Genomic DNA, 27,912 nt, shown 5'->3' on the forward strand with positions numbered 1-27,912 from the left:
GATCATTTTGGAATAGGAATCCAGCTGTTTCTGACTCAGGTTTTTTTAAGTGCACTACGATTGTGTTTAGCTTTTGGAAAACAAATCCTGTTTTTTGGACAAACGTAGATATATCTTTCTGTAAAAAGGTGGATAGAAAACTACTTTTGTCCTCTGCCTACCTGATTTCCTCCTTTCCTGTGTCAATTGCAGAAAATTTGCTCCTGTAGCTTTCAATCATGGTATTGGTGAACGGAGATGGCTGCCATCTGCTGGAATTTCAGTGACTAGCAGGCTTTTTTTATTTTTAGAAACTTCCGGGTTTTGTTCTTTTTTTTTCTATTTGTTTTGTTAATGTTGAACATTTAGAGACACCATTTCTGTGCCAAACATGGCCCGTGACGTTAAAAGACTTGGTCTCTTTTACAAGGGTTTGTGGTGATGTTATGCCCAGACCGTTAGTTCCCCAAAGAAGACCACCAGAGTCCAGAGTCAAAGCCAAGCGGCAAGGATCTTTACTACAAGTTCGAACCTGGTCCCTCCATTCCACAGCATACAAGAGGGCCCTGAACAATGCGAGTGTTTGCTTTTTATAGCCTGAAAGTTACAGGGGAACAAAGGAATTCTTTTGGTTCCCGCTCTTTCAGTAAAACTTTGAACGGCTGTCCCCTTATCGGAGACTTTCCTGGTGGTGTTTGTACTGGGCTCAGGAAGTTTGAGAGATATATGGCGATACGTGGTGGGATGGGAGGATGGGATGTGTTTGTACTGGGCTTGTTTGAGCCCGGGGCTGAGGAATGTGCCCGGCTCCTTTCAGTCTCAATAAATGGAGGCCATGAATTAGTTGAGCCCCACTGTTGCCTCAACCACCCCCCACCCCCGACTCCCTGCCTTTATTCCACTTCACTTGTGTTGATCCCTTAAGATCTCTCCAGAAAGAAATAGACAAATCATAAAATCAACATTTTAGGCTATGAGATGGCTGGGAGTAGGGCTGGTAACAGTCAAGGGAGAAGGAAGGAAGTTACAGGAATCTTGGTTCAATAAACAGATTGGATAAGATGAACCAGAGTAGGGATATGTGTTGCACGGCACCCCTCCTTGACTTGGACAGAGGTTTTCAGTGAATTGGGCCTTCCCAGAGCATTCGGAGGACATACCCTGGGGGAAGGCTGCAGATGACGAGGAAGATGACGCAAATACAGTGCTTGAGAGGTAAGTATGACCTTGAAACAGCGTTGGAGCTCTTGGGGAGATGTGAAATCACTGAAGAGAGGAATAGATAAGGGAGGAAACAATCAGAGGAGTGAAAGCAACTTCGGGCAACACACAGGTGAAAGATGAAATGGTGTTTTATCTGAGGGAGCCAAAAAGAGAGGCTCTGAGTAAAATCTTGAAGGATATATATGGAGATTAGGACGTGGGAGCGAAGGGGTATGAAAAGAGACGACCTCCTCCATAATACTTATTTTGAAACCGTCAGGATTTCCTTAGCTTGTGCTGTATCAGTAGATCATCATTCAGATACTGATCCTTAGCAGCACAGTAACGCTGAGGGACCTTTGTCCTGTTCTCTCATTTTACAGAGAAGGAAGCAGGCAAAACTATGTATTGTCTATTTTATGTAATTATGTTTGCTTCCCAGATAAACTACACAGAAGGAAGAAGGCAAAACTGACTATGTATTGTCTACTTTATGTAATTATGTTTGCTTCCCAGATAAACTATTTTTTGCTAAAGGGCAAGAACAATATTCACTACTTCTGCAGTATCTCCTCCTCTCCTCCATCAGGGCCCAGTTCGTGCCATAAGTAGATGGACCAGAACAGTGTTCAAACAGTAAATGAAGTAAAAACTCATTGGCCAGGAACCGTGACACGCGTCTTTAGTCCAAGCTACTCAGGAGGCTGAGGCAGGAGGATCCCTTGAGCCTGCAGGAGTTCGAGACCAGGCTGGGCAACGTAGCGAGTCCTTGTCTCAAAGAAAAAAAAAAAAACAAAACAAAACCTCATTAGTTTCCTCTGTGGATGGAATGAGGCGGGATTTTTGAGGCCTTTTAATTACCTCCTAGTTTCTGCCTCAGTAATTTTCAAACGGGATCTTGAATAAGATGGGAGTGCTACCACGTCTGACCAGGGGTGTAACTTCCGCAGAACCCTGAGTCCAGGCCTAAGTGGCTAGGCGGACTCCAACTCCCCTCAAAGTGAGCTCCCCGGACCGAAATGAGTCAGCCAGGTCCACCGCCAGCCCAGGTAGTGGTCCCGGACTCCGACCCCCGCGGGTCCCCGAGCCCCGCGGTTCGGGGCACCGTGGGGTGCGCCCGGGGCGTGTTTCAGCTCTTGGTCCGCTCCCCCGCGCCCTCCTCCCGGAACCACGCCCGCTCCTCGCGCACGCAGCCCGTCGGCCCTGCAGCGTCGTGGGACAGGGCGGGACTGGGGTGGGAGGCCGTTGGTTGGCTGGCGGGCTGCGGAAGGCGGGGCTCGTGTGCGCACCAGCGCGTCCTCGCTCAGCGTTGCTCCTGCGCGCGCAGCTGGTCGGCCCGCGGCGGTGCTGCGCGGATCCGGCGTCGGGGCCCGGCATGGCGGGGGCCGGGGCCAAGCCGGGCCGGACCCGGACCTAAATGCCTCTGTTCTTCTCCGCGCTGTTGGTCTTGCTGCTAGTTGCGCTTAGCGCCCTCTTTCTAGGCCGGTGAGGGTTCCCGGCCGCGCCGGCGGCGGCGGCGGCGGCGGGAGGGAGGGGGCGGAGAGGAGGAAGAAAGACTGAGGAGGGGGCGCGCGCCTTACTGAGGCGCGTGAGGCAGAGTGGGTAGGGTGGAGGGAGGGGGCGCGCGGCGAGGGGAGGGATCGTGAGGAGGCGCGCGGCCCGAGCTCCCGGGGATGGGCTGCGAGTTGGGGAGACTGAGGAAGCAGGCGAGGTCTGAGGAAATGCTGAGGCCAGGAACTGAATAGGAGTGTGAGGAAGGGGCCTGGTTCAGTGGCTTCCCTTTCCCCCTCCACCCACCCCTGCATGTCCCTTTCGCCAAGCGCGAAGGGCACCTGCAGCATCGGTCTGGGGAGAACAGCATTCGAGCTGCCGGGTCTGACCTCAAAGTGCCTTCTCGTGGATACCTGTCTGGAGGGTGGGAGCAGGAGACAGACGGACCCTCTGGGGAGTGTGATGGCACATCTGACAGAGCCGCCTCCGCTTTGACTCTTGCTGGGGTCTTCTCTCTCTGCCTCTGGGATTCATAACAATTTGAGGGATTTTGTTTTTGTCTCCAACTTAGAGGGTGCAGTTTCTGGTTTCATCTGGGTGGAGGGGTCAGTCGGGAGCTAGGATCTTGATCAGCGTGGCTGAATGTATATGACAGAGTGGTGCTTTGGAAGAAAGGAGAGTTGCTCAGATCCAGTTTCAGGACACGACCTTTTGCAAGGCTTTGTAAGACCAGCAAGGGGTGAGGGAAACCATCATTGGAAAAAGGTCCTATGAATTAACAGGAATTTTTCTGCAGGTGGCTTGTGGTCCGGTTGGCCACCAAGTGGTGTCAGCGGAAGCTGCAGGCGGAGCTAAAGATTGGCTCCTTCCGCTTTTTTTGGATCCAGAATGTCAGTCTTAAGTTTCAGCAACACCAGCAAACAGTGGTGAGTTCTGGGAAACTCTGGATATGTGTGTAGGGTTGATCCAATTGAATTTAAACTCTTAATTTCCTTTTTTTAAAAAAAGAAATCCTGGTGGCTTTTCTAGTTAATCCCAGCCTTGCCATTTCTTTGCCAAAATGATCTTAGAGCTAGTTGGAGAACGCTGCAAGTTGTTCAGTTAAAAATGTTTGTAGGATACAGAGTGTCCAGGGCACATAACAAAGATACAGAAGAAAGATAACAGGAAATCGAAGATTTTACTGTTCTAATTTAAGATGGGATTCAAGGCAACATGGCTATGAAAGAGAAATTCTAATAATCCAGAACATTTCCTGGCTTGTCAAGCTGGTCGTGGCTTATTTAGCAGCTAGCACACAGAGCTTTCTCCCTCACTGTTTTAGGAAATTGATAACCTGTGGATTTCCAGCAAACTCCTTAGCCATGATCTTCCGTGAGTACCCTATATTCTCACTTCTCCCCTAGAAGAGTACTTTGGAGTTGGTGTTTGCAGAGTGACACTCTTCTGCAGAGGCATCACAATCCAAGGAGGAAGGGAGGTTGTTGCTGAAGTCTTCCTGTTAGCCTGGGTGCCATTGTGTTGTGAGGAAGATATTGATAACTGCTATGAAACTAATCTCTGTGATTTGAGCTATATTTCTAGGAAGGATGAGAAAGTGAATGTGAGGGTGGGGAATAGACTGCTATGGGAGGGATGGACCTGGTGGCAGTGAGATTTCTCTTCTGGGCAGACACTATGTGGCATTGTGCTTTGGAGAAGTGCGTATCAGAACGGACCTACAGAAAGTTTCTGGCCTGTCTGCCCCATTCTCCCAGAGCGCTGGGGTGGATCAAAAGGAACTGTCCTTCAGCCCATCGTTATTGAAGATCTTCTGCCAAGTGAGACAACTTCTCCTGCTATCCTGGACTGTACTTTGGCATGGTTGGCTTTGGAGTTATGGGTAGATTTTTCTACTATTTTTAGGGCATAATGCTAAGAGCTGCCCCTCTTTCTCATCTGGAAAGGAAGGGCAGTTCCTTAACATTAATTATTGTTCATCCTTGCTTCTTCCTTCCAGCTATTCTCCATTCATGTAGATGCTATAAACATCATGGTTCTCAAGGTGGATACCTCTGAGTCCTTATGGCATATTCAGATCAGTAGAAGCAGATTTCTTTTGGATAGTGATGGGAAAAGGTAAGCACTGGGGAGCAGAGGATCTAGCCGTCCTATTCTTGCCTCAGAGTTGCTTCAGGGCCTCCTTATCAAGGTGTTAAGTTCTCATTCTGTGCAGTTGGAGGAGATGCTAAGGTTAGACATTTCCAATTGCCTTGTCCCTTCTAGCCAACAGAGCTTGACTGGAGGTAAATGGTGAGGAAAGGGACCAAGTTCTCTTTTTTTTTAAATTTTTTTTTGAGACAGAGTCTTGCTCTGTTGCCTAGGCTGGAGTGCAGTGGCGCGGTCTTGGCTCACTGCAAGCTCCGCCTCCTGGGTTCAGACCATTCTCCTGCCTCAGCCTCCCGAGTAGCTGGGACTACAGGCGGCCGCCACCGCGCCTGGCTAATTTTTTGTATTTTTAGTAGAGACGAGGTTTCACCATGTTAGTCAGGATGGTCTTGATCTCCTGACCTCATGATCCTCCCACCTTGGCCTCCCAAAGTGCTGGGGTTACAGGCGTGAGCCACCGCGCCCGGCAAGGCCAAGTGCTCTTAATTTTTTTCCTTTCCCAGGCTAATCTGTGAGGTGAGCTTATGTAAGATCAACAGCAAAGTTCTAAAGAGCGGTCAGCTGGTAAGTATGCCATGATCATTCAGATGCCTCATTTCCTCCTGGGCGTAAAGTGTGAAGGAGCTTAGGGCTTACATCCTAGGTTCTTTGACCTTAGGGGGTTCCCTCAAGTCAGTACCCAGTGTTCCAGATCACCACATTTTGACCTAAAACTTCCAAACTTTCTTACATACACCTTAGAGGCTTATCATCCCCACAGGAGGACACCTGCCTAGTGGAGCTTTCACTGGCCCTGGACCTGTGTCTAAAGGTGGGCATTAGCAGTCGGCATCTCACTGCTATCACTGTGGATGTGTGGACACTCCATGCTGAACTGCATGAGGGCCTCTTCCAGAGCCAACTGCTGTGCCAGGGCCCAAGCCTAGCATCTAAGCCTGTTCCCTGTTCAGGTAAAGCCCAGTGATTGAGCTTCTTGGCTGCCTTGTTCTCAGGGTTTGTTTTGGAAGTAGAAAAAATAGTGGTCTCACTGCTTATTTAGATGTGATTCACTAGTCACCATGGACTTTGACCCTAAGGATAGTTAGAGGAAATAGGGCATTTGCTTGTGCTGAGTGGCAGAACCAACATTGAGTGGGCACCTATCATGAGTTAGACCTGTACTATGGGTTTTTTTTTTTCCTTTTTTTTTTTTTTTAAAAAAAAAAGATGGAGTCTTGCTCTGTCACCCAGGCTGGAGTGCAATGGCGTGATCTCGGCTCACTGCAACCTTTAACCTTCTGGGTTCAAGCGATTCTCCTGCCTCAGCCTCCTGAGTAGCTGGGATTACAGTCATCCGCCACCATGCCTGGCTAATTTTTGTATTTTTAGTAGAGACGGGATTTCGCCGTGTGAGCCAGGATGGTCTCGATCTCCTGACCTCGTGATCCGCCAGCCTTGGCCTCCCAAAGTGCTGGGATTACAGGCGTGAGCCACCATGCCTGGCCTTGTACTATGTGTTTTATATACAGTTGACCACTGAACAACACAGGTTTGAGCTGTGCGGATCCACTTATGTGGATTTTTTTCAATAAATACAGTTGGCTCTCCGTATCTGTGTGTTCTGCATCCACAAGCAAGTGTGGATGGAAAATGCCAATATTTGCAGGATATGAAACTCACCAATATGGAGGGCTGACTTTTTGTATACATGAGTTCCCACAGGGACAACTGCTGGACTTGAGTATGTGCGGACTTTGGTATCTGCAGGGGGTCCTGGAACCAAAGCTCCAAGGATACCAAAGGATGACTGTATATTCTCTAACTAAATCCTCAGCATTTCACAAATAAGGAAACTGAAGCCTAGGAAGGTTAGCTAGGTAACTTGACTGAAGTCATACAGGCAGTCAGTAGTAAAAATGAGGTTTAAATTATTTGGCCCTAAGGTCCACATTCTTTTCATTTACCAACCTGCTCCTTGTACTCTTTAGGTTTTTAGAGACTGGAGAAAGAAGTACTGCAGGTGCCTGGATCTCTGGGGCATTCGCCTTATGGTCCATCCAGCTTAGGCATTTGCTTAGCTTACTTTATGTGGGAGGATTTGACCATAGAGGCCAGGGCATTTCGGGAGAATTGGGAGTGTTAAGAATTGATGGTTCTTATGTTATTCATTCATATTTTCAGAGGTGACAGAAAACTTAGTTGAGCCAACTCTGCCTGGCCTTTTCCTTCTCCAGCAGCTGCCAGACCAGGTCAAGGTTAAGATGGAGAACACAAGCGTGGTATTGTCCATGAATAGTCAAAAGAGGTGAGGTCTCTCCTGACACAGAAGATGGGAGAGTGATAGTGGGAGCTGTATGTTGGTATCTCTGTAACCAGCCTAGTATTTGCTGAGCTTGTCTATGGGGAGAAAGGAAGTAGAAATGGTTACATCCATGTAGTGTGGGAAGAATAAAAAAAAATTATTATTATTTTTGAGATGGAGTCTCGCTCTGTTGCCCAGGCTGGAGTTCAGTGGTGCGATCTTGGCTCACCACAACCTCTGCCTCCCAGGTTCAAGCGATTCTCCTGCCTCAGCCTCCCGAATAGCTGGGATTATAGGCACGTGCCACCACGCCCGGCTAATTTTTTGTATTTTAGTAGAGGCGGGGTTTCACTGTGTTGGCCAGGATGGTCTCGATCTCCTGACCTCGTGATCCCCCTGCCTCGGCCTCCCAAAGGGCTGGGATTACAAGCGTGAGCCAGTGCACCTGGCCAAAAAATAATTACTTTTAAAAAATAAAAGTAAAAGAAGTAGGAATGGCATTCCACATCTTCCTGAGCTGGAATCTGTCTCGGTCCAGGCACCTGACTTGGACTCTGAAGCTGCTGCAGTTCCTGTACCACCGTGATGAGGATCAGCTGCCCCTTCGAAGCTTCACAGCAAACTCTGATATGGCACAGATGAGCACGGAACTGCTGCTGGAAGGTTCATGGGTCGGGGTACTGGTACTGAGCGAGAATGGGAGGACTAGATACTCTCTTTGCTCATGCCCCATATGGTCTCCTTAATCTAATCTCAGTGTAACTGGGGAGTGGAAGGAGGGAACATACTGAGAGAAAATAGCCCCAGCTCACAAGTTTTGATGACAGTCTGTTTATCCCTTTGCCGGCTTCTGACCCTCTCCCAGTTTTACCTCTTTTTTTTTTTTTTTTTGAGACGGAGTCTCGCTCAGTCGCCCAGGCTGGAGTGCAGTGGCGCGATCTCGGCTCACTGCAAGCTCCGCCTCCCGGGTTCACGCCATTCTCCTGCCTCAGCCTCCCGAGTAGCTGGGACTACAGGCGCCCGCTACCACGCCCGGCTAATTTTTTGTATTTTTAGTAGAGACGGGGTTTCACCGTGTTAGCCAGGATGGTCTCGATCTCCTGACCTTGTGATCCGCCCGCCTCGGCCTCCCAAAGTGCTGGGATTACAGGCGTGAGCCACTGCGCCCGGCCCCAGTTTTACCTCTTGCCCTTCCAGTGCTGTCCTCTGATCTGTCCTCTGGCCTCTTACAGATGGGTTGTTGTTGTCCCAGAGTCGCCAACGCATTGTCTGCCTCAACTCCCTCAAGGCTAGTGTGCAGGTGTGATGATTGTGGTACCAAGAATTGTTCCTCTCTCTATTCTCCCACTACATTATTTCATTTTGAGTTTGTGAAATAAAACCCAAGCCCACAGTTCTGGTCTTCTTATTTCAGGTGACCACCATTGATCTCTCAGCCTCCCTAGTTCTGAACACTTGCATCATTCACTACCGGCACCAGGAATTCTCTCACTGGCTGCACCTGCTAGCACTGGAAACCCAAGGGTCTAATTCACCTGTTCTAAAGCAAAGGAAAAAAAGGTCAGTCTGATCTTTTTCAGCCACCTTCTTGTCAGTTGGATTCTCTGGGATTCTTTTGGTCCAAATTGGCATCCTGTGTTAAATATGTATTTGGTTGTTTGACCTCCTCAAATCCGAGTCTCAACAGCAATCCTGTTTTATATATCTTTCCCATTAGACTAGACTCCTTGATAGCAGAATGCTGTCCTCTTTGTTTTTATGTCCTCGGTGCTCAGTGTAGTGTTTTATACAAAATAAATGTTTGTTGAACTGAACTTAAATGATAAGGAATGTCTTTGTCTTGCCTGCCTTTGATTGTAAGGTGGCAGTCATGTCTTTGTGTAGTGCTTCTATTGTGCTGCACAGAGAACTTAAGGTTACGGTTTAGAAGTGATGCTTCTTGGTTATTTTAGGTTCAAGCGTATAGTATTGCTGGTGTTCATTGTATTTGGCCTATGAAAATGATAATTTTATATGAGTCAACCTAATATCTTTCTGGGGTTCCTGCAGATTACCGTTAAGAGTAGCAATAAACTGATGAGTTCAGCCTTTTATCTTCTAGGTGTGTCTCGTTCTAAGAATCACAATAAAACTCTGAATTCTCACTCTGATTGTGAGAGCTTCAGAAACTGTTCCATGATAGGAAGCTGCAGTTCTTTTCTTACCAAACAATGATGTCTTGTTCCTATGCAGAACCTTCCCCCAAATCCTGGCTCCCATCATCTTTAGCACCTCCATCTCCAATGTCAACATTTCCATTCAACTTGGAGATACACCACCTTTTGCCTTGGGATTCAATTCTATCTCTCTGGGTAAGGTTCTCAGATGGAATAGGAACAAGAATCTGTCCGTTAGTGGAGCTAGGCCCAATTGATGGCCACAGTGGCTCCATGCAATCCCTCTTTCTCACCTTTGTTCAGATTACCAGCACCTCAGGCCACAAAGCATCCATCAGCGGGGCGTCCTAACTGTGGACCACCTCTGCTGGCGTGTGGGCAGTGACTCCCACATTCAGCGGGCGCCACACCCACCCAATATGCATGTTTGGGGTGAGGCACTTGTTCTGGACTCCTTCACACTACAGGTAGGTGAGGGCTTTGGTGAATAGGGGCCTGCACAGCTTTCCTCATCCTGTCATGCATCAGAGCGCTGAGCATCCTAATGCAGCAGGAAGTGCATTAGGGCATTATAAAACTGTGCGCCTGCGTACTTCTAATGGGATCCGTCTGCTTCTTCTCTAGGGTAGCTATAACCAGCCTCTGGGCCTGTCCAGCACCCAGTCAGATACCCTTTTTCTTGATTGTACCATTCGAGGACTTCAGGTGGAAGCATCAGATACCTGTGCCCAATGTCTGTCTCGTATCTTATCCCTGATGGGTCCACAATCTGGGAAGTCAGCTGTCTCTAGGCACTCTTCATTTGGGGAATCTGTGTCATTACTGTGGAAGGTGGACTTGAAGGTCGAAGACATGAACTTGTTTACCCTTTCTGCCTTGGTTGGTAAGTGGGACAAGGAGTCTATACTGAAGTGTGCTACTTGGGAGACTGAGGCAGGAGAATCACTTCAACCCAGGAGGCAGAGTTTGCAGTGAGCTGAGATGGTGCCACTGCACTCGAGCCTGGGCAAACGAGCGAGACTCTGTCTCCAAAAAATAAAATAAAATAAGTAAATAAATATACTGAAGTGTGTAGTGTGTAACCTTAGCAGATTATGTTGGTTTAGTCTGCTCCTCATTTAATGAAGCTGATTATCTGGAATTTTTCTAAATTAGAGGCACCAGATGCTTGAAAGTCTTGCATAAATATTAGACTTCTTGGTATTTCTTAAGGGCTTATGAAAGGCAAGTACTAAGCAAGACATATAAGAAAAAGCCTTGATCTAGTCAAGAGAGATCCATATAACTTTTTATTTCCTTGTGTGTTTAGTTCTAGAGAGTAAATGGTATGTCTCTGTGCAATTTGTAGGAGTTAAGGAACAACTTTGATTCTGCCGAATCTAGTTAGGTTAAGATGGGAAAGGGAAAGTTTACTTAAAACCTAAGAAATGAACTTAGGGAGGCATGAGGAATAAAGATAGTTAAGGGAATAAGTGAGAAAGGCGAGTGAGGACTATTGTTGCCCTTTGAGAGCCGGGAACCAAGGCTGACATGGTTTCTGGTTGTTAGGTGCTTCAGAGGTACGACTGGACACCCTAACTATCCTGGGCAGTGCAGAGACGTCCACTGTGGGGATTCAAGGACTTGTGTTAGCGCTGGTGAAATCAGTCACGGAGAAGATGCAACCCTGTTGCAAGGCCCCTGACATCCCTACCCCAGTGCTCAGCCTTTCCATGCTCTCCATCACCTATCACAGCAGCATCCGCTCTCTGGAGGTAATGTTCCTGTGGAGAGGTGGGGCCAGGCTGGTTTTTTCCTCAGCTTAGAGCCTTTCTCTGTCTTTTTTTTTTTTTTCTTGTCTTTTCCCAAAACAGAGTGTCACATGTTGCCCAGACTGGTCTTAAACTACTGGGCTCAAGCAGTCCTCCTATCTTGGCCTCCCAAAGTGCTGGGATTACAGGTGTGAGCCACCACGCCCAGCCTCTCTTTTTAACTCATGTTGTGAAACTGGTTTCATGAGAAATATGACACCTGATCTTCTTTATTTTTTCTAGCTCGTATGTTTTTAACTTTTTGTGGAATTTAAAATACATGCAAAACTAGAGAGAATATATAAGCTTTTGTATACCAGGATTCAATAATTACCAATTCATGACCAACTTCTTTTAATTATACTGTCACCAATTTCCCCTGCCTCAGGCTCTGGGATTATTTTGAAGTAGGTAAGTACGTATCAGACATATATAATTTCAACTATAAATATTTCACTATGCATCTCTGAAAAATAAGGGGCTTTTTAAAAAGAATGATCTGGTGTTATTTTGCTGAAGCCCTCGGCCCATTAAAAGACTGGAAGGAGTCAGAAGATAGAGGCACTGGCAGGTTTTGAGAGGCTTTCCAGTATCTTTATCCTCAGGGTAACAGATGGACATGGGACCCTCTTAGGAGGAGGGTGGGGCGTTAGTTCCTCCTTGTCAGACTTCACCTTCCTTTGGAAACTGAAGAGTTTCCTTTTTAGAGACTAGAACTTGAGAATTTTATGTCCTGGAATTTTACTTTTCTCTGTCCACTTAGCTATTCAGAAGCTGACAAAGACACTACTCTCTCCTTGAGGCATACTTTTACGTAAGTCAGCTGCCATATTGACTTGTGTGCTCAGTACTTTATTATGCTATATTTTGAGAATTAAATTGATGCAATCAACTCATGAAACATTTTCAAGTTGACTGTTGCAGTGGTTACTAGACAGTGTAGTTGCTGATAGAAAGGTAACTCATAAGCAGAAACATGAAGCCAGATGATTTATTGAGTACCTGCTGTCTATACTGAGTATACTATGGTAGATACCAAAGAATTAAGACACATGACCCCTATTTTCAGACAATTTAGAATCCAGTTGAAGAGAACTTAAAAAGTGTAAGTGCTCTTAAATGTCAGACACTATCAACTGTCAGCTCAGCACATTAGTGCTAACAGGAACAAAGCAAGGCAGTAATTAATGTGATTACTCAGGAACAACTTCTGGGTGGAGATGGTTCTTGAGCCAGGTGTGCATGTATCATAATCCTTGCCATCTCTACTGTTTTGTGACATGGTAATTGACAGATCCTTTTCTTCTGCTCCCTAAAGGTTCAGTGTGGTGCAGGGCTGACCTTACTTTGGAGCCCCCCAGATCACATGTACCTGTACCAGCATGTCCTGGCCACTCTACAGTGCCGAGACCTACTAAGAGCCACTGTGTTTCCTGAGACTGTACCATCCCTTGCACTAGAGACTTCAGGAACTACTTCTGAGCTAGAAGGCCGTGCCCCTGAGCCATTACCCCTAAAGCGGCTGCTAAACCTAACCCTGGAGGTGAGCACAGCCAAGCTCACAGCTTTTGTAGCTGAGGACAAGTTCATTACCCTGGCTGCAGAGAGTGTGTCACTGAGCCGGCATGGAAGTTCCCTGCAGGCATACTGTCCAGAGCTGGCTGCTGGCTTTGATGGCAATAGTATCTTCAACTTCAAGGAGGTGGAAGTGCAGCTGCTACCTGAGCTGGAAGAGATGATCCTCCACCGGAACCCCTTCCCTGCGCTGCAGACCCTCCGGAACCGTGTTTGGCTCCTCTCCTTCGGCTCAGTCTCGGTGGAGTTTCCTTATCAGTATGACTTTTCTCGAACTCTAGATGAGGCTGTGGGAGTTCAGAAGTGGCTGAAGGGACTGCATCAAGGGACTCGTGCTTGGGCCCCTCCAAGCCCTGTCCCACTCCCACCTGATCTACTCTTAAAGGTTGAACACTTCTCATGGGTTTTCTTGGATGATATTTTTGAGGTGAAACTTCATGATAACTACGAGCTGATGAAGGATGAAAGTAAGGAGAGTGCCAAAAGACTACAGCTACTGGATGCTAAAGTGGCCGCCCTTCGGAAGCAGCATGGGGAGTTGTTGCCTGCCCGCAAAATTGAGGAGCTCTATGCCTCTCTGGAACGCAAAAACATTGAAATCTACATCCAGCGTTCCCGTCGTCTCTATGGCAACACACCCATGCGCCGGGCACTGCTTACTTGGAGCTTAGCAGGGCTAGAACTGGTAGCTCTGGCAGATGCCTCCTTCCATGGTCCTGAGCATGTGGTAGAACAGGTTCAAGAGCTTGATCCAGGCAGCCCTTTTCCCCCTGAGGGATTAGATCTTGTCATTCAGTGGTGTCGAATGGTCAAGTGCAATGTCAAGACCTTTCTGGGTAAGTAGTGTTTCCTTTATTTGCAGACCCCGTGTTTGCCCGCTGAGCTCTAGGGAGGTCTCAGTGATTTCAGAGGAACTAGGTTATATTGGGAACTGTGCCGTTTTGGGTGGGTGGAGTGGGATGGGTGGGCTTCCCTTCCCTTTCTTTGTTCCTGAATTTCACTGTGAAATTGCTTGGCTAACATAAAGGGAAAGCTAACACAGTCATCTTTAAGGTTATTGTGTCTCTTGGATCTCAGTGCTATGCCCTTAACCACCTGCTCCAGGGTCACTGTCATTTTTCAGCTTGCTGTCAACTGCCTGCCCTTGTTCTCTCAATTGACTTTGTAAATATAGATGGGTAAAATAGTGGTGAGGAAAAAGATAGGCCCGAGAGTGCTCAGACTGCCCCTGAGTAGCCAGTGTGTACCCTTCCTCTGGTAACAGTTCGGATCAGGGACTATCCACGGTACCTGTTTGAGATCCGTGACTGGCGGCTAATGGGTCGACTTGTGGGCACCGAGCAGAGTGGTCAGCCTTGCTCCCGTCGGCGTCAGATCTTGCACTTGGGGCTTCCGTGGGGTAACGTGGCAGTGGAGAGGAACATGCCCCCACTCAAATTCTACCATGACTTTCACTGTGAGTAGAGATGAGGCAGTTGGTTTGGCTGAGGGACGTTTGTGATGGGTGAAATGGGAGGTGAGCTGAGACCCTTCTGGAGTGAAGGAGGAAGAGAGGGGTAATGTTGTGAACAAGTTATAGCCTTTGTTCCTCTACCCCAGCGGAAATATTCCAGTACACAGTGGTGTGGGGCCCATGCTGGGATCCAGCCTGGACACTAATTGGCCAGTGTGTGGACCTCTTGACCAAGCCCTCAGCTGACCCCAGCCCACCTTTGCCCTGGTGGGACAAGAGCCGTCTTCTGTTCCATGGAGACTGGCACATGGACATTGAACAGGCGAACCTGCACCAGCTGGCCACTGAGGTGAGGGGTGTCATGATACTTTTATCCTATCAGGATGGTATGGTTGAGGTCTGTATAGCACATGTGGGAAGAGAGAAAGGTGCTGATTTGGGAGATGAGGATGGTTTTCTTACCTATATCTCACCAAATTCTCGGGGGTGGTCATAGGATCCATACAACACAACTGAAAATATGCACTGGGAGTGGAGCCACCTGTCTTTTCATTGGAAACCTGGTCAGTTTGTGTTCAAGGGTGACTTGGATATCAACGTGAGAACAGCCTCTAAGTGAGTGGAGTGAAGGGAGGGTCCTCCATGGGATGAGGGGCTCAGGTTGGAGGGAGGGGGAAGAGCCAAGGGGAAGTGAGTGACCAGGGCACTGAGGGCTGGGGTTCCATTGTGAGGCAGGTATGACGACTGCTGCTTCCTTCACCTGCCTGACCTCTGCATGACACTGGACCTGCAGTGGCTGTGCCATGGGAACCCCCATGATCACCATAGTGTCACTCTGCGGGCCCCAGAGTTCCTGCCTGAGGTGCCCTTGGGCCAGCTTCATGACTCCTATCGGGCCTTTCGCTCGGAGAACCTCAATCTCTCCATCAAGATGGATCTGACTTGGCACAGTGGAAGTGAGGCTTGGGCCTGGGGCAGTGGGGAGGAAGGGCTGGGAGGACGGGCATGGATGCTGGGGACTTTAGCTTGACCCTCTGGGGAGGGGAGGGAAGGGGAGAAGGGCAAGGGAGAATCTAGGTTAGGACCTTTTTTTTTGTTTTTTGGCAGGGGAAAGGGTTGGTGTCTTAGTCCATTTTGGCTGCTATAACAGTAATACCACAAGTTTGGTAGCTTATAAACAGCAAGCATTTATCTCTCACAGTTCTGGAGGCTTGAAAGTCAAAGATCAAAAAGAGCTGATAGATTCAGTGTCAGTGAGGGCCCATTCCTCATAGATGGTGCCTTTTTGCTGTGTCCTAATATGGTGGAAGGAGTCAGTGAGCTCCCTTGGACCACTTTTAAAAGGGCACTAATCCTATTCATGAAGGCTCCACCGTCATGATCTAGTGACCTCCCAGAGGCCCACCTCTTAACATCATTACCTTAGGGGTATTTCAGCATGAATTTTGGGGAGATGCAAACATTTAGACCATAGCAGTAGGGGAAAGCAGAGAGCTTAGATCCTTGAAAGAAGAGGGAGTTGGGGATGCTGAATGTGAGGCTAGGTGATGTTTGGATTTTGGATTTTTAAACCTCTACAACCTGCAGCAAGGGAAGGATTTAGCTTTACCTCTGTGTTTCATCCATAACTAGGAAATGTCTGTCCTTCTCTTTGCAGCAATATCCCAGCCCCGAATTCTGCTATATAGTAGTACCCTGCGCTGGATGCAAAACTTCTGGGCAACTTGGACAAGTGTCACAAGGCCTATCTGCAGGGGAAAGCTCTTCAATAACCTGAAACCCAGCAAGAAGAAACTTGGTCAGCACTACAAGCAACTTTCTTATACAGCCCTCTTTCCCCAGCTGCAGGTAAGGCACTGATGTCCCTGCTGACATCTTCACTTTATTCTGCTTCTAGTTTTCTTGTTTCTCATATTGAGTCCCTTAATCATCCCTCTCATGCCATCCTTTGTTAATGGTATGCTCTCTTGTTGCCAGGTACATTATTGGGCCTCATTTGCCCAGCAACGGGGCATCCAGATTGAGTGCAGTCAGGGCCATGTCTTCACTCGGGGGACTCAGCGGCTTATACCTCAAGGTAAAATGAAAGACTCCTTTCATTTCTCCTATCCTGTGCCTTGTTTTTCCCTTCTCAGTTCCATTCCCCTCCTCCATCTCTGTCTTACACTATCCTCTGAACTGGTCAGCATGGTCTCTGTGTGCCTCTTTTTCTCAGCAGGCACAGTGATGCGGCGCCTTATCTCTGATTGGAGTGTTACCCAGATGGTGAGTGACCTAAGTCAGGTGACCGTTCACCTGATGGCCTCACCCACTGAAGAGAATGCTGATCACTGTCTCGATCCCTTGGTAACAAAGACCCACCTGCTGAGCTTGTCCTCCCTCACCTACCAACGGCATAGCAATCGCACAGCTGAGGAGGTACTCCCTGACACACTTTCTTTATTACCTTATTTATATTAGTAGGTATCTCAGCCTACTTGGGCTGCCATAACAAAATACCAGAGACTGGGAGGTTTATACAACAAAAATTTATTTATGAGTTTTGGCTACTGGGAAGTCCAAGATCAGGGTGCCCGCATGGTTGGGTTCTGGTGAGGGCTGTCTTCCTGGCTTGCAGATGGCTGCCTTGTGTCTGTCCTCACATGGCAGAGAGGGAGAGAGAGCACAAGTGTGCACGAGTGCTCTGGTTTCTCTTATTGTAAAAGCACTAATTCTGTCATGAGTGCCCCACCCTCATGACCTCATGTCATTACCTCCCAAAGGCCCATCTCCACATACTGTTACATTGGGGGTTAGGACTTCAACATATGAATTTGGGGGGAACACAGTAAAGTCCATAGGAGTAGGTTGCAGATTAAGTCCCTGGTAAGGTTTCTCATATATTCCAAGCATGTATGTCATTACTTTATGACAAACTCATTTGGTTTAGCTGTATCAGCATCCTTCTTTTTGAAAATACTTTTTCTTTCTCTCCTAAAAATAGTATCTTACTCTTTAGGAAATAGAGTAAAATTTTTTCCTAACACTGAAAAAAAAAATGGTACTGCCTTTCCCCCAATTAGGGAAGGATTTTAAGTTGAAATTCTCAAGTCATTTAAAATACAGTGGGGGAGGGCTGGGTGCGGTGGCTCATGCCTGTAATCCCAGCACTTTGGGAGGCCAAGGCGGATGGATCATTTGAAGTCAGGAGTTCGAGACTAGCCTGACCAACATGGTGAAACCCCCATCTCTACTAAAAATACAAAAGAATTAGCTGGGAATGGTGGTACATGACCGTAGTTCCAGCTACTTGGGAGGTTGAGGCAGGAGAATCTCTTGAACCCGGGAGGTGGAGGTTGCAGAGAGCCGAGGTCACACCAGTGCGCTCCAAGCTGGGTGACAGAGCAAGATGCTGTCTCCAAAATACAAAAAAAAAAAAAAAAAAATACAGTGGGGGCTGGGCTCAGGTGGCTCATGCCTGTAATCCCAACACTTTGGGAGGCTGAAGCAGGTGGATTGCTTGAGCTCAGGAGTTTGAGACCAGCCTGGGCAACAGGAGGAAACCCTGTCTCTACCAAAAATACAAAAAAATTATCTGGGTGTGGTGGCATGTGCCTGTGGTCCCAGCTACTCGGGAGGCTGAGGTGGGAAGATGGCTGGAGTCTGGGAAATCGAGGCTGCAGTGAGCCATGACCGCATCACTGCTCTCCAGCCTGGGTGACAGAGTGAGACCCCATCTCAAAAATAAATAGGCAAAGTGTGATGGCTCATACCTGTAATCCCAGCACTCTGGGAGGCCAGGGTGGGTGGATCCCTTGAGCTCAAGAGTTCCAGACCAGCCTGGGCAACGTGGTGAAACCGTGTTTCTACAAAAAATACAAAAAAATTAGCCAGGCATGGTGGCATGCACCTGTAGTCCTAGCTATTCAGGAGGCTGAGGTAGGAGGATGGCTTGAGCCCAAGAGGCAGAGGTTGTAGTGAGCCAGGATTGCACCATTAAGGCTGGGTGCAGTGGCTCACACCTGTAATCCCTACACTTTGGGAGGCTGAGGCAGATGGATCACTCGAGGTCAGGAGTTTGAGACCAGACTGGCCAACATGGTGAAACCCTGTCTCTACTAAAAATACAAAAATTAGGCCAGGTGTAGTGGCTCACGACTGTAATCCCAGCACTTTGGGATGCCAAGGTGGGCGGATCATTTGAGGTCAGGAGTTTGAGACCAGCCTGGCCAATATGGTGAAACCCCATCTCTACTAAAAAATACAAAAATTTGCTGGGCGTGGTGGCAGGTGCCTGTAATCCGAGCTACTCGGGAGGCTGAGGCAGGAGAATCGCTTGAACCCGGGAAGTGGAGGTTGCAGCCAGCTGAGATCGCACCATTGCCTTCAGCCTGGGCGACAAGAGTGAGACTCTGTTTCCAAAAAATAAATAAATAAATAAATAAAAAATAAATAAATTAGCCAGGTGTGGTAGCACATACCTGTAATCCCAGGTACTTGGAGACTGAAGCATGAGAATCGCTTGAACCTGGGAGGCAGAGGTTGCAGTTAGCCAAGATCATGCCACTGCACTCCAGCGTGGGTGATGGAGTGAGACTCTGTCTCAAAAAAAAAATCACACCACTGCACTTCAGCCTGGGAGACAGAACCAGATTCTGTCTCAAATAAATAAATAAAAATAAATAAATATATTTAAAAAATAAAATGGGGCCAGGCACAGTGGCTTGTGCCCGTAGTCCCAGCTACTTGGGAGACTAAGGCAGGAAGATTGCTTGAAGCCAGGAGTTCAAGACCAGTCTGGACAAAATAGACTCCATTTCTTAAAAACAAAATTTTAGAGGAACTCTAAAAACGTTTTTTGATAACGAATAAAATACAGTAGGTATAGTTTGAATGTAATATAATATAAAAGCCAAGACCACTTATTTTTTCTTTCTCCAGGGTCTGTCTCCCCACCACGCCCAGTGAATTTTTTTTTTTTTTGAGACTGCGTCTCTTGCTGTCGCCTGGGCTGGAGTGCAGTGGTGTGATCTCGGCTCACTGCAACCTCCGCCTGCCAGGTTCAAGCGATTCTCCTGCCTCAGCTTCCTGAGTAGCTGGGATTACCAGTGCCAGCCACCATGCCCAGCTAATTTTTTGTATTTTTAGTAGAGATGGGGTTTCACCAGGTTGGCCAGGCTGGTTCCAAACTCCTGATCTCGTGATTTGCCCGCTTCTGCCTCCCAAAGTGCTGGGATTACAGGCATGAGCCATGGCATCTGGCCAACAGGTTTCTTATTCAACAAACTTTTATCACTGCCTCTGTGGCACTGGGGGCAATTTCCATGCTACCCTGAAGTCCTTTTCCTGTTTCTTAGGAGCTCTCTGCTCGTGATGGGGATCCTACCTTTCATACACATCAGCTGCACTTAGTAGATTTACGGATTTCCTGGACAACTACCAATCGAGACATTGCCTTTGGGTTATATGATGGGTACAAAAAGGCAGCTGTACTCAAACGTAATCTCTCTACTGAGGCCCTGAAGGGGTTAAAGATTGATCCACAGATGCCAGCCAAAAAGCCAAAGCGGGGTGTCCCAACTAGTGCCTCAGCCCCACCTCGTGTTAACACTCCCAGCTTCAGTGGACAACCTGATAAGGGGTCATCAGGAGGTAAGCTCGGGGAGATGAGACTTTTTGGGTTTGGGTTTAGAACATGGATATGGGCTTGGACAGGAGTTTGAAAAGGACTGAGTCATGGTGCTTCTATCTAGGTAAAGAAGTGAAACTTATTTTTCCTTCTTAGGCCACCTAAGTCTTACATATTAAGTAACAGTGATGTTGGGGCATTAAATGGTCTGGTCCTATGGCCAGAAGAGAATCAGAAGGGGAGTGTTGGAGCCAAAACAAGATGAGTAAGGGAAAGAAGCAAAGTGGTAAATGCCATAAGAGAGAAATAAAAGAAAATGGGAGTTGGATGGGCGCAGTGGCTCACTCCTGTAATTCCAGCACTTTTGGAGGCCGAGGTGGGTGGGTCACTTGAAGTCAGGAGTTCAAGACCAGCCTGGCCAACATGGCAAAACCCCATCTCTACTAAAAATAATACAAAAAAAATTAACCAGGCATGGTGGCAAGTACCTGTAATCCCAGCTACTCGGGAGGCTAAGGCACGAGAATCGCTTGAACCCAGGAGGTGGAGGTGATAGAGCAGGACTCCATCTCAAAAAAAAAAAAGAATATGGGGCCGGGCGCAGTGGCTCACACCTGTAATCCCAGTACTTTGGGAGGCTGAGGTGGGTGGGTCAGGAGATCGAGACTATCCTGGCTAACACGGTGAAACCCCATCTCTACTAAAAATACAAAAAAATTAGCCGTGCATGGTGGTGGGTGCTTGTAGTCCCAGCTACTTGGGAGGCTGAGGCAGGAGAATGGCATGAACCCGGGAGGCAGAGCTTGCAGTGAGCCTAGATCGCACCACTGCACTCCAGCCTGGGCGACAGAGCAAGTCTCTGTCTCAAAAAAAAAAAATGGAGTTATTGCTGACAGGAATGAAGGGGGGAATACCATCAGGGGAGGGTTTATTGAGGAAGTAGCATTTGAGCCAGGCCTTGAAAGCCTAGTATGGTTTGAACATGTAGAAATGGGGTAGAAGGGCAATCAATGCAGAGGGAATAATCTGAGTAGGAGTGGAGTTTGAAAGCCTAGTGTGTTCAAAGCAGAGTCTTGAGTGGAAAAACCCAAACTCAAAAGTGTTTTTTCTGTTCCCTCACTCGAAAACAATTGACACAGAAGACTTCTGTGACCAAATGTGTGGGAATTTTTCCCAACCAATAAGCAAGCAATTAATTCTGCAGTGGACACCAGTTGGGTGTCCTCTAATTCAGTTCAATTCTGACACTATCTACCCGGGGACAGCATCAGATTCCAAAGGTTGACGACTCAGTCTCTAAGCCCGCCCCTCTCCTTCATATGCCAGTCACAGGCTCCAGGTTGCTTTATCTGTGCTTCTCACCAACTGGCTATAAACGGGTTCCCACAACCCCCTCCTTGGGTTCAATTAATTTGCTAGAGCAGCTCACAGGACCGAAGGAAACATGTTTACTGGTTTACTGTAAAGGGTATTACAAAGGATATGGATGAAGAGATGCATAGTGCGAGGTATGGGAAGTGGCGGGAAGCTTCTGTGCCCTCCCCAGGCAGGCATGCTATGCCCCAGGAACCTCTACGTGTTCAGCTATCCAGAAGCTCTCCAAACCCTGTCCTTTTGGGTTTTTAATGGAGACTTCATTATGTAGGCATGATTGATTAAACCATTGGCCATTGGTGATTAACTTAGCCTTCAGCCCCTCTCTTCCCAGGAAGTGTGGGTTGGGTGGGGGGCTGAAAATTATAACCCTCTAATCCTGCCTGGGTCTTTCCAGTGACCAGCCACCATCTGGAAGCTACTTAGGGGCTGCCAGCAACTAGTCAACTCAGCACACAAAAAGACATCACTTAGGAGGCACTAATGATTTTAGATTTTATATGCCAGGAAGCAGGGAGGAAGACCAAATATATATTTCACAGTATCACAGAGAGTAAACAGTCTCTTTTAGTAGACAGAGAGTAACTAAGGGAGAGGAGTGAGAGAAAGGACTGGAAAGGAAAGCTGGGGTAGATCATCAAAGACCTTTCATATAGGGCTAAGTAGTTTTTGGTCCTTGTACAGTAGGCAGTGGTGAACTACTGAATGTTTTTGAACATGGGTGTGTCATTGTTTTACTTTTATGAAGACAGATCTGGGAGTAGTGTGTAGGAGGATTGGAGAGGAAGAAACTGGAGGTGGGGAGACAAATTAGGAAACTATCATGGTGTCTCAGTAAGAAGCATTGAGGACTGGGGCCAGGCATGGTGGCTCACGCCCGTAATCCCAGCACTTTGGGAGGCCGAGGCGGATGGATCACGAGGTCAGGAGCTTGAGACCAGCCTGGCCACCATGGTGAAACCCTGTCTCTACTAAAAATACAAAAATTAGCTGGGCATGGTGGTGTGTGCCTGTAATCCCAGCTACTCGGGAGGCTGAGACGGTAGAATTGCTTGAACCTGGGGGTGGAGGTTGCAGTGAGCCGAGATTGCGCCATTGCACTCCAGCCTGGGCAACAAGAGTGAAACTCCATCTCAAGGAAAAAAAAAAAAGCATTGAGGGCTAGAACTAGGTAGAGGCAGTGGGAATGGAGATAAGATGGATGGAAAGATTAAGATGCATATGGGAGAACTGACCACTGGTTGGAAGGAGGAGTTTAAGGGAGAAAATCATAATGACTAGATTTTGAGCCTGATGACTGGCATGATGGTAACAGTAATATCAGAAATAGAGCCTGAGACTAAACAGGTTTGGGAGGTGTAGGATTGTTGAGTTCACATTTGGGCATGCTGAATTTGCGTCACTAGTAGGCTATCAATATAATGTCTAACAGCTGGAAATTAGAGTCTAAAAGCTTAGGGCTAAAGATAGATATTTGGGAATTTCAGCATAGAGGTAAGAATATTTTTATGTATTTTTCCATTAAATTTTCTTTTTTCTTTTTCTTTTTTTTTTTTTTTTTTTTTGAGACGGAGTCTTGCTCTGTCACCAGGCTGGAGTGCAGTGGTGCAATCTCGGCTCACTGCAACCTCTGCCTCCTGGATTCAAGCTATTCTTCTACCTCAGCCTCCCAAGTAGCTGGGATTACAGGTGCATGCCACCACACCTGGCTAATTTTTGTATTTTTAGTAGAGATGGAGTATCACCATGTTGGCCAGGATGGTCTCAATATCCTGACCTCGTGATCTGCCCACCTCAGCCTCCCAAAGTGCTGGGATTACAGGCGTGAGCCACCGCGCCTGGCCCCGTTAAACTTTCATAGCAATCTCATGAGAGAGTTACTCTTTTACAAACAAGTAAACTATGACGCAAAGAGGGCAGACTGCCCAAGGTCACAATACAGGCAGACTAGTCTGATTCTGGAGACTGTGCTCTTAACCATACACTCTGTTAGACAAACCCATTAAGAGAAAGAGTAGGAAAGAGAAGGGAACATGCCAAGGATGGATCTGAGGAGCTTAGACCTGGGAGAAGGAAGAGGGCCTGGAGACATAATCAGGGGAAGCAGCAGACCTCAGAGAATATAATGACATTGATGGCAAGAGAGTGGTTTCAAGTGGAAAAGAGTGGTCAAATAACATGTAAAATAATATGAAATGAAAAAAGAAATAAAATGGGGGTAAGGGAGAGATCATAGAGTAATACCTAAGAGAAAAAAATGTTACCTAGCATTTCTAAGTTTCTGTTGGGAATCTGTTACTTTTATTAAAATTGAAGGGAAAGTGAAATAACCCTTGTTTTGCCTTCATGGGTCAAGGGATGGGCTGGGCTAGAGTTGTAGGTTTGGGAGGATATATTCTAAGCTCTTACCTAGCCAGATAAATTGAGGGAAGATCAATTTGGCTCTGGAAAGGGAAAAGTCTTTCCCTTTGAGACTGTGACCTTTCCCTGCTTCCTATTTCTCTGCCAGGTGCTTACATGTTGCAGAAGCTAATTGAAGAGACAGATAGGTTTGTAGTGTTCACAGAAGAGGAATCAGGCATGAGTGACCAGTTGTGTGGCATTGCTGCCTGCCAGACGGATGACATATACAACCGAAACTGCCTTATTGAATTGGTCAACTGTCAGGTACCTTCTCTTTACAAGTTACCTCAACATCAGGCTAGATCATGATCATATTGTTCCCCTTCCCCCACCTCTAAATATGAATGGGTGAATAGAGCTCCAAAAAATTTGGCCTTCTCATAGGTATCATAGGTAATCACTTCTATGTCTAAAAGCCAGTAAAATTTTCTTGGTAAGCCAGCATTAGACCTAGCTGCAGTGGTTGATACAATGTGCTCACTAACCTCATCGTCCTTGGTAGCTTAACTCTGCTTCTATGTCTGGCATAGATGGTTCTTCGTGGAGCAGAGACAGAAGGCTGTGTCATTGTGTCAGCTGCCAAAGCCCAACTGCTGCAGTGCCAGCACCATCCAGCCTGGTATGGTGATACATTGAAGCAAAAGACATCCTGGACTTGCCTCTTGGATGGCATGCAGTACTTTGCCACCACTGAAAGCAGCCCCACAGAGCAGGATGGCCGACAGCTCTGGTTAGAGGTTAGTCAGTGAGTTTGTGAAGGCCCATTATATTCCTGGTTTTCCGTAGACTTTCTAATGGCTGGAAGATTCTTGACAGTAACCTGCTGTTAGTAGCTTAGCAGAATAATGAGGCTAATAACACCTTGAATGTGGGCAATCTCTGGTCTGGAAGCATGTAGTGCTTTTTTTTTTTCCTCATGGTGTTCTATTTCATTGCGAAAGAAACTCTCATTTCTCAGAACTCGTATAAAATGGACTGGAACTGTTTTACTCTTTAAGATTGCTGATCCCTATTAATGTTCACACTAATCAGCAGGCAGCCAAGAAAACAGGCAGTGACTCTGAGAATTTTCAGTAAGTTCGCTATCTGCCCTTTCTCTGTCCTCTCATGAAAATGACTGATTGGTTATTTCAGCAAGGCAGTGAGGTTGAATGAAAGACTGCCTAGGAGTCACGTTATGTGATTTCTAATGATAGCTTTCCCATTATAGTAGCCATGAGCTCTTGGACAAGTCACCTTTAATCGTGAAATGGAATTGATACTTCACCCTCACAAGATTGTTGAAAGGATCACATAAGGTGCTTTGAAAATATAAAGCTTTATTCAGGTGGAAAGTACTCTTATTTTTTTTTTTAAGTCAGTATGTCTGGGGAGGTCTAAGTGTGTGGCAAGGTAATGTGGTTTTGGTTTTTTTGTTTGTTTGTTTTTTGAGACAGAGTCTTGCTCTGTAGCCCAGGCTGGAGTGCAATGGTGTGAACTCAGCTCACTGCAACCTCTGCCTCCCGGGTTCAAGCCACTCTCCTGCCTCAGCCTCCTGAGTAGCTGGGATTACAGGCGTGCCCCACCATGCCCGGCTAATTTTTGTATTTTTAGTAGAGACAGGGTTTCACCATGTTGGCCAGGCTGGTCTCACGCTCCTGACCTCGTGATCTGCCCGCCTCGGCCTCCCAAAGTGCTGGGATTACAGGCGTGAGCCACCCCACCCAGCCAAGATAATGTTTTTGTTAAGATGGTGAGATTGTGAGCAGTTGGCAGAAACAAGGGAAGGAGCCTGTCTTTGCATTGCGTGGTTGTTAATTTTCTTTTCAGCTTCTTGGTAATACTGAACCAGGTTATATTTTACCCTGTAACTTCTAAGATATAATATCATCAGAATTATTGGAGAGTCTATTGATTATGAGATATGCCTAGGCAATATTGTGCGTTATTACTTATTTAACAGGTGTTAAGTGCTCACATTGTACTGGGCATGGTACACCCCCCATATGAGTTACAGGATTTAGCTGTATCTGGTAAGGACCACAGTGATAAGTCCATTTGCAGTTCTACTTAGTGGGGATAAAACTGATCCCTCTTTTCACCTCCCTGGCTAATGCTTCTTATATCAAGGACCTTAGGGCTTAATCCAGGCAACCTCAAGTGTAATAAGAGGTAATGAGCATTTAGATCAGATGTCAAGCCGTGTAAGGGACCGGTTGTTGGTAATATGAGAAGTCATGCTGATATATAAGAGCTGTGATTCACTCAGGCAAGCAGTGCTCTTTATCAGTAGTCTTAGGAGGTAAGCACAGGTGTTAACTACCCATGCAGAAGTAGAATGGATGAGCTATCAGGATCTTTCTGGCATTTTTTGCACCTCTGCTGCTTTTAGGCATGCCTTCTTTTGTGGGTGAACTCTTTCCCCCCGCCCCCCTCAGGCTGCGATACTAGCATTAGAGTGGAACATCTTGGGCTTAGGTACAAGGGACTTTGATCTGGCCTTTCCTATATTTTTTTGAGACTTGTCAGATCCACCATCTGCTGTGGTCTTCCCATCTCACTCAATGTTATTCACTCTGACTTCAGCTTGGCAGAGTGAATAAAAATAATTCAATTCCCTTCGCCCATGGCAACATTGTCAGAGTGGTTATCTATCTGAAGATAGAAAAAGCAAGAACACAAATGGAACAAATACCAAAATGTGTGGGAAAGTCATTTTTTTTTAATGAGATATTTTGCCCATGACATGATTAGATTTGAACCTTTCTCATTGTTTTTCTGGCTCGAGACCTGTGGGCCTGGCAAAGTGTGCATGTAACTCAGTTGGGTTGGAGAATTTGGGTAGACTGGGGCAAGAGAATGAGACAAGTATGTCCTCTATCCTGGGAGATATGGTTCAAGCTATTCCATGCAGTGGAGGTCCAGATAGTAAGTGTAACTACTTGAAACATGGAGATCTGTCACCCAATTGTCCAGGACAAGCCACTCTTTTCCCAGGAGCTAAAGTTGCCTGCATCTCTGTCTTCAGGTGAAGAATATCGAGGAGCACCGGCAGCGTAGTCTGGACTCTGTGCAGGAGCTGATGGAGAGTGGGCAGGCAGTGGGCGGCATGGTTACCACAACCACAGGTCAGGCCTCCCCCTCCTCTGCATCAAATGATTAGGAGCAGATGTGCATCCCAAAGGGACCTCATTTCCCTACCTATTCTTAACGTCAGTGTATGCTGGAGTAGGACCATTTTGTGCTAGGCTAGGTTGAAAGCAGTGTTTCTGGAGTTTCTGAGACATAGCTGGGAGGCTCTCACATTACCTTTATTGAGAATGTCTTTTTCTTATCTCTTTCCCACCTCTTCCCAGATTGGAACCAGCCAGCTGAGGCACAGCAAGCCCAGCAAGTCCAGCGGATCATTTCGCGTTGCAACTGCCGAATGTACTATATTAGTTACAGCCATGACATTGATCCTGAACTAGCAACTCAGATTAAGCCACCTGAAGTTCTTGAGAACCAGGAAAAGGAAGATCTCCTAAAGAAGCAGGAAGGTATTCAGGGCTTGAAAGGCTTTTAGGAAGGGACTAGAGAAATTGTGAAAGTAGTTATTTCCTTGGTGGTTTTGAGACAGTAGAGTTATTAAAAATCCACTGTGCACTGGCATTAACATTTCACTTTGCTCTACTTTTTGTAAGTTCTGCTATGAGAAAATAACCTCTATTCTTGGAGGGAGCTGGGATGAATGGGCATTGTTTATGATTCTGAAATAAACATGTTTCTGCCCATGAGCAACTCTCACCCTTTCTGTGGGGTTGACTAGTGGGGTGGTTCCAAATGTGGGTTAAGAGATGGAGTAGATATTTAGGTAGAAACTTGAGCCTTTTATTTAGCTGCTAACAATTATCTAGGGGCTGTGGATACCTTCACCCTTATCCACCATGAGCTGGAAATTTCCACCAACCCAGCTCAGTATGCCATGATCCTGGACATTGTCAACAACCTGCTGCTCCATGTAGAACCTAAGCGGAAGGTGAGCATGGGCCCTTGTAGAATGCTGGTTAGCCTCACAGGAACACCCAGACTTTGTGCTTTATTTGGGCTTCTGTAAGAAAAGCCATGCTTCACACTGAAAAAGGGCCTTGTGGTTGATAGATTCTCTTAGTCGGCAGTGACAATTGAAATTCCACTTACTTAGGAAAGGCCTGAATATCTCTCAGACCGTAGGGCTTGTTTGCCTGATTGTTTTCTCCTAGTCATTTCTCTACTCAGTCACCTAGACACCTCTAAAAACATTTACTATTCCCTGCTTCCACCTCCATCCCATCCTGTTGGGCCTGACCTATTGTGAAATCCACATTGCCAAATTTTCTGCATTGACCTACTACTGTTACTATTACCAGTGACAGATAAAGGTTAGCTTTCTAGAAGAGACCCCCCCCCCCATTTCTTTCTCCTTTCTCTATTTTACTTTACTACAAGACTTG

General features: G+C 46.9%; 1 protein-coding gene across 7 annotated transcripts in view; it reads left to right on the plus strand.

The window, feature by feature from the left end:
• The first annotated feature begins 2,461 nt into the window (after positions 1-2,461).
• KIAA0100 overlaps positions 2,462-27,912 on the plus strand; it is a 31,107-nt gene continuing 5,656 nt past the window's right edge. For 4 of the 7 annotated variants that reach the window (XM_054670159.2, XM_054670161.2, XM_063798832.1 and 1 more), the window contains exons 1-29: positions 2,462-2,667; positions 3,470-3,599; positions 3,998-4,047; positions 4,346-4,493; positions 4,673-4,791; positions 5,325-5,385; positions 5,582-5,771; positions 6,982-7,105; positions 7,641-7,765; positions 8,335-8,402; positions 8,517-8,662; positions 9,335-9,453; positions 9,562-9,725; positions 9,883-10,141; positions 10,807-11,012; positions 12,367-13,459; positions 13,888-14,079; positions 14,223-14,425; positions 14,573-14,691; positions 14,812-15,032; positions 15,734-15,924; positions 16,054-16,153; positions 16,292-16,494; positions 19,413-19,707; positions 23,568-23,725; positions 23,992-24,198; positions 26,469-26,568; positions 26,797-26,979; positions 27,337-27,458. In XM_054670159.2, the coding sequence (XP_054526134.1) occupies positions 2,600-2,667; positions 3,470-3,599; positions 3,998-4,047; positions 4,346-4,493; positions 4,673-4,791; positions 5,325-5,385; positions 5,582-5,771; positions 6,982-7,105; positions 7,641-7,765; positions 8,335-8,402; positions 8,517-8,662; positions 9,335-9,453; positions 9,562-9,725; positions 9,883-10,141; positions 10,807-11,012; positions 12,367-13,459; positions 13,888-14,079; positions 14,223-14,425; positions 14,573-14,691; positions 14,812-15,032; positions 15,734-15,924; positions 16,054-16,153; positions 16,292-16,494; positions 19,413-19,707; positions 23,568-23,725; positions 23,992-24,198; positions 26,469-26,568; positions 26,797-26,979; positions 27,337-27,458 (5,364 nt within the window). In that variant the 5' untranslated portion in view covers positions 2,462-2,599. The remainder of the gene's footprint in view (positions 2,668-3,469; positions 3,600-3,997; positions 4,048-4,345; positions 4,494-4,672; positions 4,792-5,324; positions 5,386-5,581; positions 5,772-6,981; positions 7,106-7,640; positions 7,766-8,334; positions 8,403-8,516; positions 8,663-9,334; positions 9,454-9,561; positions 9,726-9,882; positions 10,142-10,806; positions 11,013-12,366; positions 13,460-13,887; positions 14,080-14,222; positions 14,426-14,572; positions 14,692-14,811; positions 15,033-15,733; positions 15,925-16,053; positions 16,154-16,291; positions 16,495-19,412; positions 19,708-23,567; positions 23,726-23,991; positions 24,199-26,468; positions 26,569-26,796; positions 26,980-27,336; positions 27,459-27,912) is intronic. The other 3 variants (XM_054670160.2, XM_063798833.1, XM_063798834.1) reach the window with 2 other exon arrangements.

The sequence above is a fragment of the Pan troglodytes genome, chromosome 19 (genome assembly GCF_028858775.2).
Source record: "Pan troglodytes isolate AG18354 chromosome 19, NHGRI_mPanTro3-v2.0_pri, whole genome shotgun sequence".
NCBI lineage: Eukaryota > Metazoa > Chordata > Mammalia > Primates > Hominidae > Pan > Pan troglodytes.